The 16,311-nt window shown below is 51.4% G+C and overlaps 4 protein-coding genes across 4 annotated transcripts; 3 read left to right on the top strand and 1 right to left on the bottom strand.

The window, feature by feature from the left end:
• Window positions 1-1,553: 1,553 nt before the first annotated feature.
• On the top strand, window positions 1,554-3,775 carry SETTUDRAFT_27183 (uncharacterized protein; the record flags this gene model as incomplete). Its single annotated transcript, XM_008025501.1, has 7 exons — window positions 1,554-1,684; window positions 1,752-1,909; window positions 2,027-2,112; window positions 2,165-2,524; window positions 2,575-2,767; window positions 2,988-3,641; window positions 3,696-3,775. The coding sequence occupies 7 exons, from the start codon at window positions 1,554-1,556 to the stop codon at window positions 3,773-3,775; spliced, it is 1,662 nt and encodes a 553-aa protein (XP_008023692.1).
• Window positions 3,776-5,248: 1,473 nt separating this feature from the next.
• SETTUDRAFT_168304 (uncharacterized protein) lies at window positions 5,249-6,582 on the bottom strand. The gene is made up of 3 exons (XM_008025626.1): window positions 6,262-6,582; window positions 5,878-6,074; window positions 5,249-5,821 (listed from the first exon to the last, which is right to left on the bottom strand). The coding sequence occupies exons 1-3, from the start codon at window positions 6,530-6,532 to the stop codon at window positions 5,723-5,725; spliced, it is 567 nt and encodes a 188-aa protein (XP_008023817.1). The 5' UTR covers window positions 6,533-6,582; the 3' UTR covers window positions 5,249-5,722.
• A 2,040-nt stretch (window positions 6,583-8,622) lies between these two features.
• Window positions 8,623-10,028, top strand: SETTUDRAFT_183842 (uncharacterized protein; the record flags this gene model as incomplete). The annotated part of the gene is made up of 5 exons (XM_008025625.1): window positions 8,623-8,634; window positions 8,694-8,743; window positions 8,798-8,861; window positions 8,919-9,603; window positions 9,652-10,028. 5 exons carry the CDS (start codon window positions 8,623-8,625, stop codon window positions 9,852-9,854), a joined length of 1,014 nt encoding a protein of 337 aa, XP_008023816.1. The 3' UTR covers window positions 9,855-10,028.
• Window positions 10,029-11,764: 1,736 nt separating this feature from the next.
• SETTUDRAFT_160266 (uncharacterized protein) lies at window positions 11,765-14,642 on the top strand (the record flags this gene model as incomplete). The annotated part of the gene is made up of 8 exons (XM_008025624.1): window positions 11,765-12,377; window positions 12,429-13,458; window positions 13,504-13,615; window positions 13,667-13,759; window positions 13,811-13,902; window positions 13,949-14,028; window positions 14,077-14,192; window positions 14,244-14,642. The coding sequence occupies 8 exons, from the start codon at window positions 11,765-11,767 to the stop codon at window positions 14,640-14,642; spliced, it is 2,535 nt and encodes an 844-aa protein (XP_008023815.1).
• Window positions 14,643-16,311: the final 1,669 nt, after the last annotated feature.

The following is a 16,311-nucleotide window of genomic DNA, read 5'->3' as shown; positions in this document are numbered from 1 at the left end:
TTTCTGGTGGCATTCTGTTGCTGGGGTTCTCTTATTACTAAGCTAGAGTGGTCTGTTGTGTTTTTGTTTTGAGTGTGAGACGTGTCCTAACTGTCTGCTCTTATAGCTTATAGCTCCACAGCGCGCACGCTGCACGTCTTAAAACTTGCTGTAATTAGTTTCTTGTAAGGGATTTGTATATATTTAACAAAAATTACACCTATTCTAGAAAACTTGACGTTGGTGTTGATGATAGGCGTGTATAGGACACGTATAATCAGCGCACTTTCTCTTTCAACTCTAGATATCTCGACAGCGCGAGGGATCTAGAACGTCAGAGTAGTTGCAAAAGAATCGCAGTAGGCGGTTGCCTTAGATGCGAGATTTTGAGAGCTTTCTGAGATTTTCGAAAGTTGGTGTGTGTGAAGTAAACTATATAGAAGCTAGAACTATAACACTACTCTAGAGATATAGGCTTCTAACTATTAATATTGAAGTATATTATCTAAAGAGATTAGGATTTATTACCTAGAAAACGTAATTTTAAAGGTGGAAAATGTTACGAACAAACAGGAAGGATTCCTCTCAACAGGTTTCCAGGAAAGGTTGCGGAGACAACCTAAGGGAAACAAAGGCGTCAAAGGACGCCCAGGTAATGATTAGCGCGGGGCGCGCGGATCACGTGACTTGGCATCCCGCCAAGGCGTGGCCTCCGGGAGGCCAGCGCAGATCGGGAGGCCATGGTCCTCCTTAACCTCCCATCTTGGCGGGAGGCACAGGAGGACAGGACCTAAAGCAATGGGTATAAGAATGTGTTGGATTTCATTATTACACTCGTTGTGGTTAACTTAGAATAGTTCATCTCTTACACAGATTGATACTTGTTATTCTATCTTAGTATAGAATTGATTGTTCATTCTTTTGGTTAAATCCTATAACTCTTTTCCACATAGCACTTCGCAAACAATCTCACGGACTACCGCTTTAGTCTACTCGCCCTAACCCGGACCGAGACCAGAGAAGTATAGCCGAACCCCGTGTAACAGAAAAGGCGATACTATCAAAAGTATTCTACTAGTGTATGCTATGCTAGCGGGATTTTAGGGTAGGTAAATAGAGTAGCCTCTCTTTATAGTGTTTCTATGTTACTACGTACATTCAAGAAAAGCCTATTCTTGGTGCTATTAAAATTTGTAGTATATCAGTTCTTTGTAGAATCTACTTGATTATATCCATATTTAGTTAATATAGAAATCTCTACATGTTCTATTATCTTTGCATAGCCTCTTTAGGCTATCAAAAGTAATAACACAAAGGGGAACATAGCGTGAGGTACTCAAGCATCGCAGCATCCGATCAAAGGCGAGACTCGTGTTGTGGAGTAGCAGGTTTTCCGCAAGGGCCAGGTGGGGTAAAGTGCCAGATTAGACGCAGCAAAGATGCAACAACACCATGCGCATGCAATTGAAGATTATAACCAGAATATTACTAATCTATTACCATTGCTAGTAAGATACTTGTACCAATTGAGGTGTGTTGCAGTCTTGATGTCGATGTCGGGGTGCCGGCTAACCATGTGGGCGCTAGGCGAAGCACGGATCGCTTTTGTCTCAGCGGGTGCCTTCCTTTTGAGCTTGAGAAGCTCTTTCCTCACAACCACCCTCCACTCAACACCATACAACCGACACTTCACGATGCTGAAGAGGTAAGCCAACGATCCGATGAACCCAATTGATGATGAATCGAGATGACTGACGTCGTTTTCCGGATAGTGGGATCCAGCAGGCGCTCCGCGCCTCCATGCGCAGGCCGGCCATCCGCCCCATGGCCCTCAAGAAGAACTTCGCACCCGCCCTCTCCACTCGCTTTGCTTCCACAGACTCGCAGAAAGTAGGAAAGATACACGCTGTTATAGGCGCAATCTGTGATGGTCGGTGTGCCTCGTTTCCTATTGATTTAAAAAGTTTTTCCTTGCTGGAGATGGAGGAGCTCTATCGCAGGCATTGCGATTGGCATCTCGGACGAATTCGCTGACAACCAATTCCAGTCAAGTTCGAGGGTGACCAGCTCCCCGCTATTCTCAACGCTATTACGACCCAGAACGGTGACCAGAAGCTTGTCCTCGAAGTCGCTGTAAGGACGCCAAGCATTGAATGGCCGAGACAGCATCACTGACACAACACAGCAACACTTGGGTGAGAACATTGTCCGATGCATTGCCATGGACGGTACCGAGGGTCTTGTCCGTGGTGCTAAGGCGGTTGACACCGGAGCTCCCATCTCTATCCCTGTCGGCAACGGCACTCTTGGTCGTATCATGAACGTCACTGGTGACCCCATTGACGAGCGTGGCCCCATCAAGACTGACAAGTACGCCTCCATCCACGCCGACCCTCCGGAGTTCACCGAGCAGTCCACCTCTGCTGAGGTCCTTGTTACCGGTATCAAGGTCGTCGACCTGCTCGCCCCCTACGCTCGTGGTGGAAAGATTGGTCTTTTCGGAGGTGCTGGTGTCGGAAAGACTGTGTTCATTCAGGAGCTGATTGTAAGGATACGCAATGGCTACGAGATCGACATCTGCTAACTGGGAGACAGAACAACATCGCCAAGGCCCACGGTGGTTTCTCCGTCTTCACTGGTGTCGGTGAGCGTACCCGTGAGGGTAACGATCTGTATCACGAAATGCAGGAGACCTCTGTCATTCAGCTTGACGGTGAATCCAAGGTCGCGCTTGTCTTCGGTCAGATGAACGAGCCCCCGGGTGCCCGTGCCCGTGTCGCTTTGACTGGTATGTATATTTCCTCACCAACGCACAACATCCACCACTACCCAGACATCCATCAATACCTAGTATCCATCAGTGCCCAAGATCCAGTACTGCCTAATATACACAAATGTCCAATATCCACCGAAACCCAAAATCCACCAAAACACAACATCCATCAACACCCAACAACCACAACCGCCTCCATTAAGCCTTCAACGGCACGTTTACTAACGAATTACAGGGTTAACGGTAGCTGAAGAGTTCAGGACCCAGGGACAGGACGTGCTGCTGTTCATTGATAATATTTTCCGGTTTACACAAGCTGGTTCTGAGGTGTCTGCTCTGCTTGGTCGTATTCCCTCTGCCGTCGGTTACCAGCCCACCCTCGCCATTGACATGGGTATCATGCAGGAGCGTATTACCACCACTTCCACGGGATCCATTACCTCTGTCCAGGCCGTCTACGTCCCTGCTGACGATTTGACTGACCCTGCTCCCGCCACCACCTTCGCTCACTTGGACGCCACCACTGTCTTGTCCCGTGGTATCTCCGAGTTGGGTATCTACCCCGCCGTCGACCCTCTTGACTCCAAGTCCCGTATGTTGGACCCCCGTGTCATTGGTGAGGAGCACTACCAGATCGCCACCCGCGTCCAGCAGATTCTCCAGGAGTACAAGTCGCTCCAGGATATCATTGCCATTCTCGGTATGGACGAGTTGTCTGAAGCCGACAAGCTTACCGTCGAGCGTGCCCGTAAGATCCAGCGTTTCCTGAGCCAGCCTTTCGCTGTCGCCCAGGTCTTCACTGGTATCGAGGGCGCACTTGTCGATCTCAAGGAGACCATCAACTCCTTCAAGGCTATCCTGAATGGCGACGGTGACGACCTTCCTGAGGGTATGTTATTCCACTATTTGCAACCATGAAATCCAGCCATGCTAACAGTGATAGGTGCCTTCTACATGGTTGGTGACTTCGCGTCTGCCCGTGCCAAGGGAGAGAAGATTCTTGCCGATCTCGAGAAGTCATAAGCGGACTTTAGTGGTGGGTGAAGAGTCGGCTAGTATGTCTAGGGCAATTCGCTGGTAGTCTCACATTGTACAAAAGATATACCTCGGAAAACTGGGGATTATAAGCGAATGCTTCGACGTGCATGGCTTCCTGTAATCTATCTTACACGAAGAATCAGCTTTTCTTGTTCAGCGAATGATGTCTGCAGTCTATTGCCTGTGCCGTGAATTGTGAGGAATGGGTGTAAGGGGGAGTGTTTGACAAAGACCTTCACTTCGCGGCATGTAGGATCCATGCATAGATACAAAGGTATGTCAATGAGCTTCTACTTGAACAAGCTCAAAGTAATCCAAATCCATGAATACTACCAGGTTATCATAGGAGGTACAGAGGTGATGACAACTTCGTGGCAGGCCACTGGAGCATACCGCTATACATGATGGGAGTATTCCATCGACATCTACAAGCACATGGCTCAGATTCGAGGATAGAAATGAGAGTTTAGATCGACACATTGTCTATATTTCCAGTTCTTCGATTTCACCGAGTATATGCATACATACTTCCAGCAACCTTGTGATGCGTTATGAACAGGCAGAATTGGTAAGCTGGACGAAGATACAAGGCATGTAGACCTGGCGGTTTTGCTGTGGAAAAGTCGTGTACAACGTGAAATGCACAGTTGGTCTCGCATGTCGCAGACCTGGTATAATAATCAGAATAGCCCAACAAAAGCAGATGTACAGTGAGAGTCGCAGCCTGCTACTTGGAGGTATCTAAGAAACAACAGAAGCGCTCCTCGCAACAGAACACTCATTTACTCCACCCCCAAGCCCCTTTGATACCAAAGCAGCAACTTTCCACATTCCATCCGCCCCAGAGAATCCCATCACGGGTCATATACATGCATGTTCTGAGTTCCAAGCCCGCCCCACCATGCTGCTACATTACCCTGCACCTGATGCCCACCCGTGGACATAACAAAACGGCCGCGGTTGTACTCATGAAACCAGGTCTCCGCTGTACATCTGACGTGAAACAGCCAAGCTGACTGATGTTGCTTCTCAAGTGGCAAAAGGCTGATGTATGCCTCGATGCTCGGCCGCGGATTACGACGATGGGTAAACTTACTTTTGGTGTTAGCATGACTGTCGGGCATGCTGTGGAACGTGGTACATGTGAGATATGATGCGTGTGGCCTTGTTGGTTGGTGGGAAGATGGTTAGGAGGCTATTTTAGGTGGCTGATGAGGTGTTGGATTGTGTTCACAGTGACTGTGGATTCGAAGATGCTTTAGTGAAAGGGGAAAAGAAAGCCTTTCTACTCGTTGTTCAACTGCTGCAGTCAATAATCCCAATATCCATGTAGTTTTGAGATAATATGATCATTTTTTGTTCAACTGGAGTGATATGATATCTGATGCAAACTCATCCAAGATTCGGCTTCTAGAGAAACAACTACAATTTCAAGCACGTTTCTGTTGCTTGTACGAATGTTTACATGCTTATATTTCTGCAAGGAGGTTGTAAATGAACTCCAGTACCTAATCATCTGTTTTGATATTGTAATTCAGTCCAACACGTGCATGCGGCAATCAAGTTGTAACAGATCCGTCTACATGTAGATATATCATATAGAATACCAATCATGCAACTGACCAAACAAAATGTCATCACTCAATGCAATCTACGTGACTTGCATTCATACAGTCCGCCTCGACACAGGTCCTCAACTCATGTAGCAAAGAGATCATTTATTCAAGTGCCTGTGCATCTTGCTTGCCATGTAGACGCAAAAGCCTCTAGATTCTGTACAAGGAGGACAATTATAACCATGGCCGATCAAAGCCGCTCATATGGCTTTAATCTTGCAATGTGACATAGGCAGTACCAAACAGAAGTGGACTCAAGGAAAATGAGGTATCGGTATTGGTATGCTAATTGCTGTGACGCTCCTATTCAGGGCGTTTACTCATCGTTGATCTTCTGGTTGGGTGGCAGGTCTTTCTCAGACTTGCTCTGAACCATCATTCCCTTGTAACCAGTAATGGGCTCACTTCCTTGTGCCTGCAAAAGGTCAGTATTGTCAGACGAATGGATGCTATCATGGCAGTGAAACGCACCTTCAGGTACTCTTCAGTAGCCTCTTGCCACTCCTTTGTCATGGTGCGGGGCCGGACGGGGCTGGCAAACATGCGGGTAAAGGCGAAGATGGCAAATGCACCGGCAATGACTGCGGAAGAGAGGAGGAAGACGTTGCGGCCCTCATCTGGGGGCGCGGGTCGGCGGGGGCCGTGGGGACCAAAGGCAATGTAGTAGGCTGCAATAACAAAATAAAGTCAGCCTGATGCTGGTATAGAAAAACAGATCAAGTTGCCGTGTTTGGCGACAAGTCCATGTTGGTCGCACCAGATGCTGCGGGCCAAGTCGGTTATCTCGATCAAAACACGAGATACGCCATACGAGGCTCAACACCATCCAAATGCGCGCAGTGGAAAATTACGCACCGGCCTTCTTCTCTTGCATGGTCAATTCCTTCCAGTCGGTCTTCATGCGGTCCCTAAGCGTCATCCACAGGTCGGCCTGCTCCTGAGGGGGCATGTCCTCCCATCGCTTCTCAATGTTGGCAAGGGTCGGGTTGGAGATGGCGTGCGCCTGGCGGGACTGCTGGAGCTGGCAGGCTACGGGGGCGGCTCTGGGAAGAGCGGTGCGTGTCGCGGTCGACTGGATGACGGCAGCCGAGCTCTGGGAAGCGCGGACAATGGACGAGCGCAGCATGGCGGCGGGTGGAGTGGAGAGTGTCGGAAAATGGAAAAGAAAGGGAGGAGATTCCCGTCGAGGGACCTAGAGGTGCCAATGGATCGTGGTGTTGATGGAGTCGAAGGTGGGCCAGGAGAGCTATCTTGCAAAATGTGGTTGCAAGAGGGAACGCCAAGGTGGTGGAACGATCATCTCGGCATGGTCCGAGCGGCGTGACCAGCCAATGAGGGTGTTGGTGTTAGCCTTTCCGCGATATGCCAGAGCCTCACGATATCACTGCAATTGCTGTTGTGTTTATCAATAAGGCTCAATTGTGCTTGAAAATTCAACCGGGTGAGGGTATGAGCGCTCGAGAGTTTGACTGCGCGCTCTTACCGCGATTGCCGGGCTGTCCGCTGCTTGAAGAGGGAGCTAGCGGATATATGCTAATGACTGCCATTACAGCATTCCAAACGTATAGACCCAGTTCATGAGCATCGCTCTTATCATCTGCTGTGGTGTTTACTCTGGACTCTGGAAAAGTAGTTGTGTATATTGCAAAGATGTTGCTATCTAGTGCGCAAGTGTGTAAGCGTGCAAGTGTGCAGGGAGAGCCATGTCTTTGCTCGGCGAAATAATGAACAAGAATTGACTACATCCAAATTCCACGGGAGACAGTCTATACATGTATTTCACTTGAAGTTAAACTTTCTCCTTTTTTGTGCAGTATTGGGGACCCGGTGAGCATATAACGAGCGTACGAAACGCTCGCAAATTCGCTCAATGGCGGGGTAGGTGATGCACTGAGACAAACATTGCAGCGCCCAGCAATAATGCTCCCCTGTATAATCATAAAAGGACATTCCTTGCACCATTTGCGACTCATGAATAAGCTCTTGCTGGTCTACTGTAAGCTTCTCGTCGATGTTTTGCTAATCTGCAGGTCGTGTATGCCATTGGTGGGCGGGGTTCAATTTAACCCACTGAGCGTCGACGTCTATCCGCCAAAGTTTATTTCAAGTCTCGAATCCTTTCTTTTGCAATGGAAAAAAGCCGCAAAACTGCGTCTACCATAGCATCCGCCAAGGTCCCTATGCCGTGATCGGAGCAGAGGAAGCCAGATCGACATGAAGCTATCATGGCTCCATAGCTGCAAGGTCGAGCTCAAGCTCAAGCTCAAGCTCAAGATCAAGCTCCAGCTCAGCTCCCACTCCGCGCCCACTCGACTCCCCTCCAGCTTCAGCACAGCATTGTCATAGCTCTTGCACAAGTACAAGGCACGGAAAGGCGGCGTGGCGGGCCTAGGGCTGATATAACATAATGCAATCAGTTTGACGACGGCGTCCCGGCCGCGGATAGGCACGCCACGCTTCATGTTAACCCAAGGTCGGCTTTGCTTGGTGGGGAGAATCTCGGTGGTTACACCAAGGCCCGCCTCGCGTCCCCACGAACCGGTGATGCGCTGTGGCCCTGTCGCGCGGCGTGTACAGTAGTAGGAGTTTCATGTTGTCGAATGGGCCCAAGAGGCTGCTTGCCATGGCGACGGCGGGCAGCGGTGCCGCATCGACGTGCTCTTGGCCAGTCGCTTGATTACGCGACGGTCGCATACTTGTTTCGTAGGCGTCTTGATACCACGGCGGTGCAGCGTGGCATGCTGGGCCTATTCGGGCGGTGGGCAGGAGTCGGGCGCAGCGACATGCGGGATATACACGAGGCTGCGAGTGCGAGTGCGGGCAGAGAGTACCGCAGAGGCATGCTGCTGTCGACGCCGTCCGGTGCCCTCCGCGGCCTCGAGCCATGATTCGACCGACGATGCTGGGCGGGCTGTGTGGTCGCGAGATAGCCGGCCGGGTGGGTGGCATGGCGCAGAGGGCCCAGGCGGGCGCTGCATGTCCCATTGCAGAAAAACAACCAAGGCCTGTGACGTCCTCCACGCCTGGTTGCTATTTAGTTTGCCCCTCTCTCACCCCACCTAGCCCAGACCCAACAAAACACTGCGCCGGCCACAAAAATCTGCCTCTGACCCCCTACCCATCACCCCGTTGCACATATAAACCAGTGAGCCCCAGCCCAGGCCCCCTCCATCAATCCATTCCCTTTAACCCTCACATCAGCAGCCTCACTTCACCATGGTCGTCAAGGTATGCCCCCGCGCCTGCCCCGCTGCTCCCGGAAGCAGGCCACTGACACGCCCTCGCAGGTTGGTATCAACGGCTTCGGCCGCATTGGCCGTATCGTCTTCCGCAATGCGTAGGTGTCCTCGATGGATTGACTCGCTGCGCCTCGTGCTGATCCGTCCCGCAGCGTCGAGCACAACGACGTCGACATTGTCGCCGTGAACGACCCCTTCATCGAGCCCCACTACGCTGTAGGCATCTCCCGACGCACATTCTGCCATCAGGACTGCAGGCTGACGTCCCCGTAGGCATACATGCTCAAGTATGACAGCACACACGGCCAGTTCAAGGGCGACATCAAGGTCGACGGCAACAACCTGACTGTCAACGGCAAGACGATCCGCTTCCACATGGAAAAGGACCCCGCCAACATCCCATGGAGCGAGACTGGCGCTTACTACGTCGTCGAGTCGACCGGTGTCTTCACCACCACCGAAAAGGCCAAGGCCCACTTGAAGGGCGGAGCCAAGAAGGTGGTCATTTCTGCTCCCTCTGCCGATGCCCCCATGTTCGTCATGGGCGTCAACCACGAGACCTACAAGCCCGACATTGAGGTTCTCTCCAACGCCTCCTGCACAACCAACTGCTTGGCGCCTCTCGCCAAGGTCATCCACGACAAGTACACCATCATTGAGGGCCTCATGACCACCATCCACTCCTACACTGCTACCCAAAAGGTCGTCGACGGCCCCTCGGCCAAGGACTGGCGTGGTGGCCGCACTGCTGCTCAGAACATCATTCCCAGCAGCACCGGTGCCGCCAAGGCTGTCGGCAAGGTCATTCCCGAGCTCAACGGCAAGCTCACTGGTATGGCCATGCGTGTCCCTACTGCCAACGTCTCGGTTGTCGACTTGACTGTCCGCATCGAGAAGGGTGCTTCCTACGACGAGATCAAGCAGGCTGTCAAGGAGGCCTCGGAGGGCTCTCTCAACGGTAAGCACTTCCACCAACATGCCATGTACAAAATCTAACTCGACACAGGTATCCTTGGCTACACCGAGGACGACATCGTCTCCACCGACCTCAACGGCGACAACCGCTCTTCCATCTTCGACGCCAAGGCCGGTATCTCGCTCAACAAGAACTTCGTCAAGCTCGTCTCCTGGTACGACAACGAGTGGGGTTACTCCCGCCGTGTCCTCGACCTTCTGGTCTACATTGCCAAGGTTGATGGCAACGCTTAGGAGTCAGGACAGAGCCAGGCAATGCCTAAACTCTGATACTTCCTCATCACATTACCGATCAACACACGCTAGGTGTTTTTGGCTAGGCGCGGACTCCGCGGGGACGAAAATAAGGGCTCACTGAAGAATGCGTTATGCTAGACATGAAATGAATGAATAATAATTACCTCAACCATTGTTTACCAGAGTGAATACAAAGTGACGTTGAACTTGCCGTTGTCCATCTGCAAGGTAGTGGAGCCGCCCCTGTCGTGCATTTTCTAGCGTTTCCCCAGAAGCTAGCTCCCGAGGTATAGCTATGATGCGGAGAAGTTCGTCTGGACATGCATGCACACGATATGTCCACGGGTCCTCGTTCTCGTATTGGGTTTCTGGGTCCTAAGCCTTGCGGGCGCGCTGTAAGCTGAGTTCCGTAACTTGGCGAGAGAGTAGCGGGTGAGACCGGGTGCCCAACACGACGACCAGCTGAGCCTGGGTACCCTCGGCTTTCCACAATTCTGGCACTCCAGCAACCGCCACAAAGCTCTTTCATACGGCCAAAGTCGTTTCTTCACGTGAACTGGGGCAACAGGCTTCCCTTGCCCAGCAAACACACGCTACTTTAGTGTTTTGCCTTGCCGTACTACTTTCCAAAAGGCCATGTCCATATACCCGGTTTGGAGAATAGGCTATACACGGATTTGGAAAGTACGCCTGATTAGAATATGTCTAGTAGCTTGCCTTGTCACGACTCACTGTAGCCATTATGATGACCTCCCTGGAAGCAACGATTACGCAGATCTACAATCAAACTTCTGATGACGTCGTCAGGGTCTACTTTTCTTACTATCATCACACAAAACTTTAAGATATCAAATGCTCAGTCGACATTAACATCATCATGATAAGACTGCGCAAATCTCACATGAAGCATCGCCATTCGACAGTGTTCTTTCGTATTTACTCAGTGATGCCCTAGTGATGCTCATACACGATTGGTGGACTTGCAGATATATTCTCAGTAAATGATCAACATTTGCAATATTCAGACTACACGATTTACCTAGTTCAGGTTTCATGTGGAAAGCTATAGGAAGAACAGGAGACCGTCTGTAAAGCGCTAAATGGCTTGGCATTGCTTAGTCATACCGTAAACCTTGGCCTTCTATGGAACCTGCATTGCAGCGCTCCACTTTATCCCCTACTACCAGGAACAACATTACCTGAATCTAACTCTAGAAGACTGCCATTAGCTGGCCTTCGAATCGTGGTGATTGCCGCAATATTGGCACGTTGTTCAGATCAGGCATAGGTAAACACAGCTCCGAGTTGCGCTCGGCTTGCAACGCGATGCGAGCAGCAGCCATGCAGAGCTGCAGCGGCGAATCGACCTTACTGACCATGCCACAGAACGCCACACATTTGGCAGGCTGGGAATTACTAGCGAGACCAAAATCACTCGTATCCTGACCCTACAGTAGGTCGCGGCCGCGTATCAGTCCTCAGACCTAATTGTCCTGAGCGATAAATCCTGCCTACAGCATAGCTAGCTCAATGCGGTAGCCATATTCTTAGTGAGTAAATACCTTCTTCTCAGCAGCATAAAGCCTCTGCCTTTTTCTTCGCTCGCGCTTCTCAAGCGCCGATGCCGATGAAAAGAAATGAGGTTCTGAGCGTCTTCGCTTGCTTCCAGAGTGATCATCGTGGATCTCTTGCGAACCTTTCTAGTCTCCTTTGTCAGACGTATCACCAAACCAGACAACGACCCTCGCCAGTCCACCGATAGCAGTTTCTCTCACAACGTGCGCCACAACTTGCACCCACGCTACATAACTTTATATTTGGCGTGTTTTTCGCTAACGTATTCACCTAGCTGCCGGCCCGCGACTGTGAAGCGAGGCTTACTAGCCCGCTCCACCATCAATACAGTCATGGATGACGAAGACTATACGATGGGGGAAGACTCAATAATCGTCTCCACGGAGCCCAACGGCGACCATGCACCAGACACAGTCGTCCCATCCGTAATCTTTGGAAACGTCAAGGGCCCACCGTTGTCCAAACAAGAGCAGTTGCCATTTCACAGCCCTTCCAAGGCCCCGTCGTTACTGCATCCAAACTCCCACCAAAGCAACCCTGCATCTCACAGGAGAACAAATTCGCCTAGTAGCAGGTCTGAAAAAATGAGTACTTCAAAGCCAACCCCACCTCGCCATACAAGTCCGCAAGTTCGCATACCTCCAAAGTCACGGTCTTCGCTTGTTTATGCCACCTCAAAGACAGGTCTTGTTTACGACCCGCGCATGCGCTTCCATGCTGAACTCCCAGACATGAATATCAATCCGGATGACATTCATCCAGAAGACCCGCGACGAATTCATTCAATCTTTGAGGAGCTCAGGCAAGCCGGTTTGGTAGCTTCTAGCACGTCGGACGGGGACCAAGAAGACCATTGTTGGAGGATTGCGGCCCGCTTTGCAACCAGGCCAGAGATACTGCTGATACATACTGAGGATCATTACAATCTTGTGCGGTCGTTTCAAGGTAAGTTCGCTTGGCTGCGGCTCTAGGTGAACATGGCTGATTTACAATAAGACATGACCCCCGAGGAGCTCAAGTATGAGGCTGAGCGGCTCGACTCAATCTATCTCAACAACTCCACATATGAGTGTGCCAAGCTTGCAGCTGGCGGTGCCATTGAAGCATGTAAAGCGGTAGTGCAGGGAGTCGTGCGAAACGCAATCGCCATCATCCGCCCTCCAGGACATCATGCGGAAAGTGATCAGCCGTCAGGATTTTGCATTTTCAACAACGTTCCAATCGCCACCCGCGTATGTCAGAATGCTTATCCAGAAACCTGCCGCAGGGTCTTGATTCTGGATTGGGATGTGCACCACGGCAACGGCATTCAGCACGCATTTTATGACGACCCCAATGTGCTTTACATCTCACTGCATGTTTTCAAGGGCGGAACCTTCTACCCTAACTTGCCCGACGGCAATCTTGATTATTGCGGTGAAGGGCGTGGCGAAGGCAAGAATGTAAACATTCCGTGGGCAGAACATGGTATGGGTGATTCAGAGTATCTCTACGCATTCCAGGAGATTGTTATGCCCATCGCTACCGAGTTCAACCCGGATCTTGTCATCATCTCAGCTGGATTTGATGCGGCCGAGGGTGACCTGTTGGGTGGATGCTTTGTTACGCCTGCATGCTACGGTCACATGACGCACATGCTCATGCGCTTGGCCAAGGGGAAACTCGTTATTTGTCTCGAAGGGGGATACAACCTGCGATCGATCGCGCGCTCTGCACTGGCAGTAACGAAAGTGCTCATGCTGGAGCCTCCGGACCGGTTGCGTGATGACCTTCCGGCACCAAAGGACAGCGCGGTATACACCGTCGAAAATGTCAAACGCCAGCACTCAAAGTATTGGAAATCGCTCTATCCCAAACACCTGGATAAGGCGGATCCCAGCTACCAGGATACGTATCGATTGCACGAGATCATTCGAGAATGGCAGAGTCAACGTCTGGCCGCAGAACACTCAATGGTGTCTCTTCCGCCCCTTCAAATCAACAAAGCTGGCTTGGCACAGACGTTTGAGCACAACATTGTCGCCACGTGAGTACAATGTCATATTCGTAGACTCACACTAACCCACAACAGACCGAACTTCATGGAGGCCTTCCCCCTACTCGTCATCTTCCACGACCCACCGAGTTTCCGAGATCACTCTGATCCTATCTCGGGTAAGAGCGAGCTGCACAACACATGGCTCGTAAGTATAGCAGCAGTCTCGTACTGTGTAATGGCTGACTTTGGATTGAAGACTGATGTTACCAAGAGGTACATTGACTGGGCCATCAAGAACAATTTCCAGGTTATCGATGTCAATATTCCTAGGGTTGTAGCGGTCGAGGATGTGAGTTCTGGCTGAGCCTCCGAGTCAGAAACCCCTATTAACGTAAGCCAGCCTGAGGTTGGTTTCACCAAATCAGACGACTCTGTAGTTCGCGCGCAGCAGACTCGCGAGCTCGCGAGCTATTTATGGGAAAACTATATCGAGTAAGTCAGCCAAGTAACTTCAAAAAGGTGGCTGACGCAGTTTTAGGCCGAATGAAGCAACACAAGTCTTCTTGATGGGTATCGGTGACGCATATCTGGGGCTTGTCGACCTGTTGAGCCACAACGGTAAGTTTTTTCTTGCTGCGCCGAGAATTGCAGTTGCTGACTTTGCAGAAAACTGCACCGATCCTGAGAGCCGGGTTGAATGCCTTATTGGGTTTGTGGCTGGAACGACGATTCAGTCCATCAAGCGGGCAACGGATGACACCATCTCTAGCTGGTACCACTCAGTAAGCGAAAGTTAGCCTGGGTCCCTGAATCTTAGCTGACGCTGCCATCAGCACTCGATGATATTCGTCAAGAACAGCCATTTCGTGTGGGATCCCAGCCGCCAGCGCAAGATGCGCAAGAAGCTCGGCAACCTGATCCAGTCGCCCAAGGATACGCTCGACGACATGCTGGAGCAGCATCTCGAGGAAGTGCAGGACCTGCTTTGGGAAAAAAAGAGCGAGTTTGAGGAGTTGAACGAAATCTCCAGTCGCACTGAAGAGGGCCCGCAGAACGTGGCTACAGGCCTCCAGAGCTCGCCTCTGCCGACTGCGCCTTACGCGTCCAAGCGCTTCGAGACGGCCAACGCTCCAAACGCCCTGAAAAGTCCTAGGATGCCGGCAGTTGGCCTGTTCGCCGTCAGTCCCAAAACATCGGGAGCCCGGACGCCAATGAAGAGGCCCCCGGTTTGAGTTGGTGGAGGCGGCGGCGGCGGTGTTTGTGGTGTGTTTACATGGACGGCAACACCGCCTTGATCAGCAGCGGCCTGCGCCGCATGGGATTCTGCCCTTGTTCTCTGCATGACATGGCGTTGCTCTCTCTCTATCTCTATCTCATGGTATGCTGTTGTACTCGCAGCATACCCCAACCTCCATTTTTTTGTTCTTTTTATCTGCTTTCCACCTGTAGCATGCATGCAACTTGAACTTTGCACAATGTGTTCTTTTTTTTCTTTCTTTTTTTCTTGTTTACAGTAAGCATATGGAGGGCAAAGTATGGGGTAGTATGTAGGGAAAAAAGGAAAAGAAAAGAGAATGAGTATTATTCATCCGACTAACAGTCCATCTCGTGTGAGGATATTACATTGCAGACAGAATCTATCTATCCCCCCCCCCTCCCCCGGCCCACCTCCTTAGCCCAGCTGTTATACTTGTACTATAGATTAGACGCATAATCATCATCTCAGCTACAAAAAGCCGCGCTTTCTGAGAAATTCAAGATGAATGGGCTTTTCGCTCGCTGCTTGTGCTGCTGCAATTCCCCAATGCCATTCCCATTCCCATTCCCATTCCCATTTGCCCCCGCTTTCGCGTTCTCTTTCGCACGCCACATGGCCGCCGCCGCCGCCGCCATGCCACGGCTAGGCTAGAAGGAAGCAGAATAGTTAGTGATAGTGATAGCGAGGTGGTCGAGCGGGCGGATGCGCCAAGACAATAGCCCCCCTCACATGTGTCCTGGCGCAGCGTTGCAGCAAAGGAGCCAGCCCAGCCCAGCCCAGCCAGCCCACTAGCCATTGCGCGGTGACAACTCAGCCCGCCCCCACTCCACACGTCCGGTGGTCAGCTTTGCGCGCACCCGCGCAAGTGCAAGTAGGGCAATTGTCTAGACGGGAGGCGGGGAGGGGAGGGCGTAGTGATATCTGTGAACTGGGTGCCGTTTTTTTTTTCTTTTTTCCCATAATGATGCTTTCGTGGGGCAGAGAGCGGGGCGGGGCGGCTGGGGAACGGGATGAGGGTACTTAAGAAAGAGACTGGGGTTGGTGAAGCTGTGCTGCGGCCGCCGCGGTGTGCGCGCGCGTGTGTGTACATAGTTGGGTCCAGGGTAAGGGAAGGAGGATGGATGGATGGATGGATGGATGGATGTAACGGAAATAGCACACACACACACACACACACACACATACACACAGCTCCTCCACCTCGCCGACACTTTCGATCTTGACTTGCAGGCCAAAGTTGGCCATGTTCTGCTGACAGGTGATAGAGAGGGGATCCGCCGGTAGACCTAGTGAGCAGCGTATGATTGCCGTTGGGGTGCACGCCTGGAATGCCAGGCAGGATGAGCCAAAGGGCAAGGGCACTCCTGCAAGACGAGCGCCTCTCAACGCCATGATTGGCGTAGTAAGGACAACAAAGAATGCGGACAGTGGTGGCCCTAACAAAGCTGGCCTATGGCCTTGCCGGCTACGCGAAATGCGGCTGTAGGGGCTGAGGTTGGCGCGACGGGACTTGAGTAAGATGGCGGCCACCATGTTTCCTTAAGGTTGAGCTGAGCCAGTACAAGGCTATTTTCCAGTTAATTTTTCCCCTTTGCTCTTTGCAATCGTGCAACTTCTTTGGACCCCCCCCCCCCCCCCCCCCC

The sequence above is a fragment of the Exserohilum turcica genome, assembly GCF_000359705.1.
Source record: "Exserohilum turcica Et28A unplaced genomic scaffold SETTUscaffold_15, whole genome shotgun sequence".
NCBI classification, from domain to species: Eukaryota; Fungi; Ascomycota; class Dothideomycetes; order Pleosporales; family Pleosporaceae; genus Exserohilum; species Exserohilum turcicum.
Note: the sequence above shows the minus strand (reverse complement) of the source record. Positions and strands in the feature narration are given on the sequence as shown.

Coding starts and splice junctions, on each gene's coding strand:
- SETTUDRAFT_168304 (XM_008025626.1), bottom strand. CDS start 6,532: ATGCTGCGCTCGTCCATTGTCCGCGCTTCCCAGAGCTCGGCTGCCGTC. Junction 6,075..6,261: donor CATGCAAGAGAAGAAGGCCG/GTGCGTAATTTT, acceptor TTGTTATTGCAG/CCTACTACATTGCCTTTGGT. Junction 5,822..5,877: donor CTACTGAAGAGTACCTGAAG/GTGCGTTTCACT, acceptor GACCTTTTGCAG/GCACAAGGAAGTGAGCCCAT.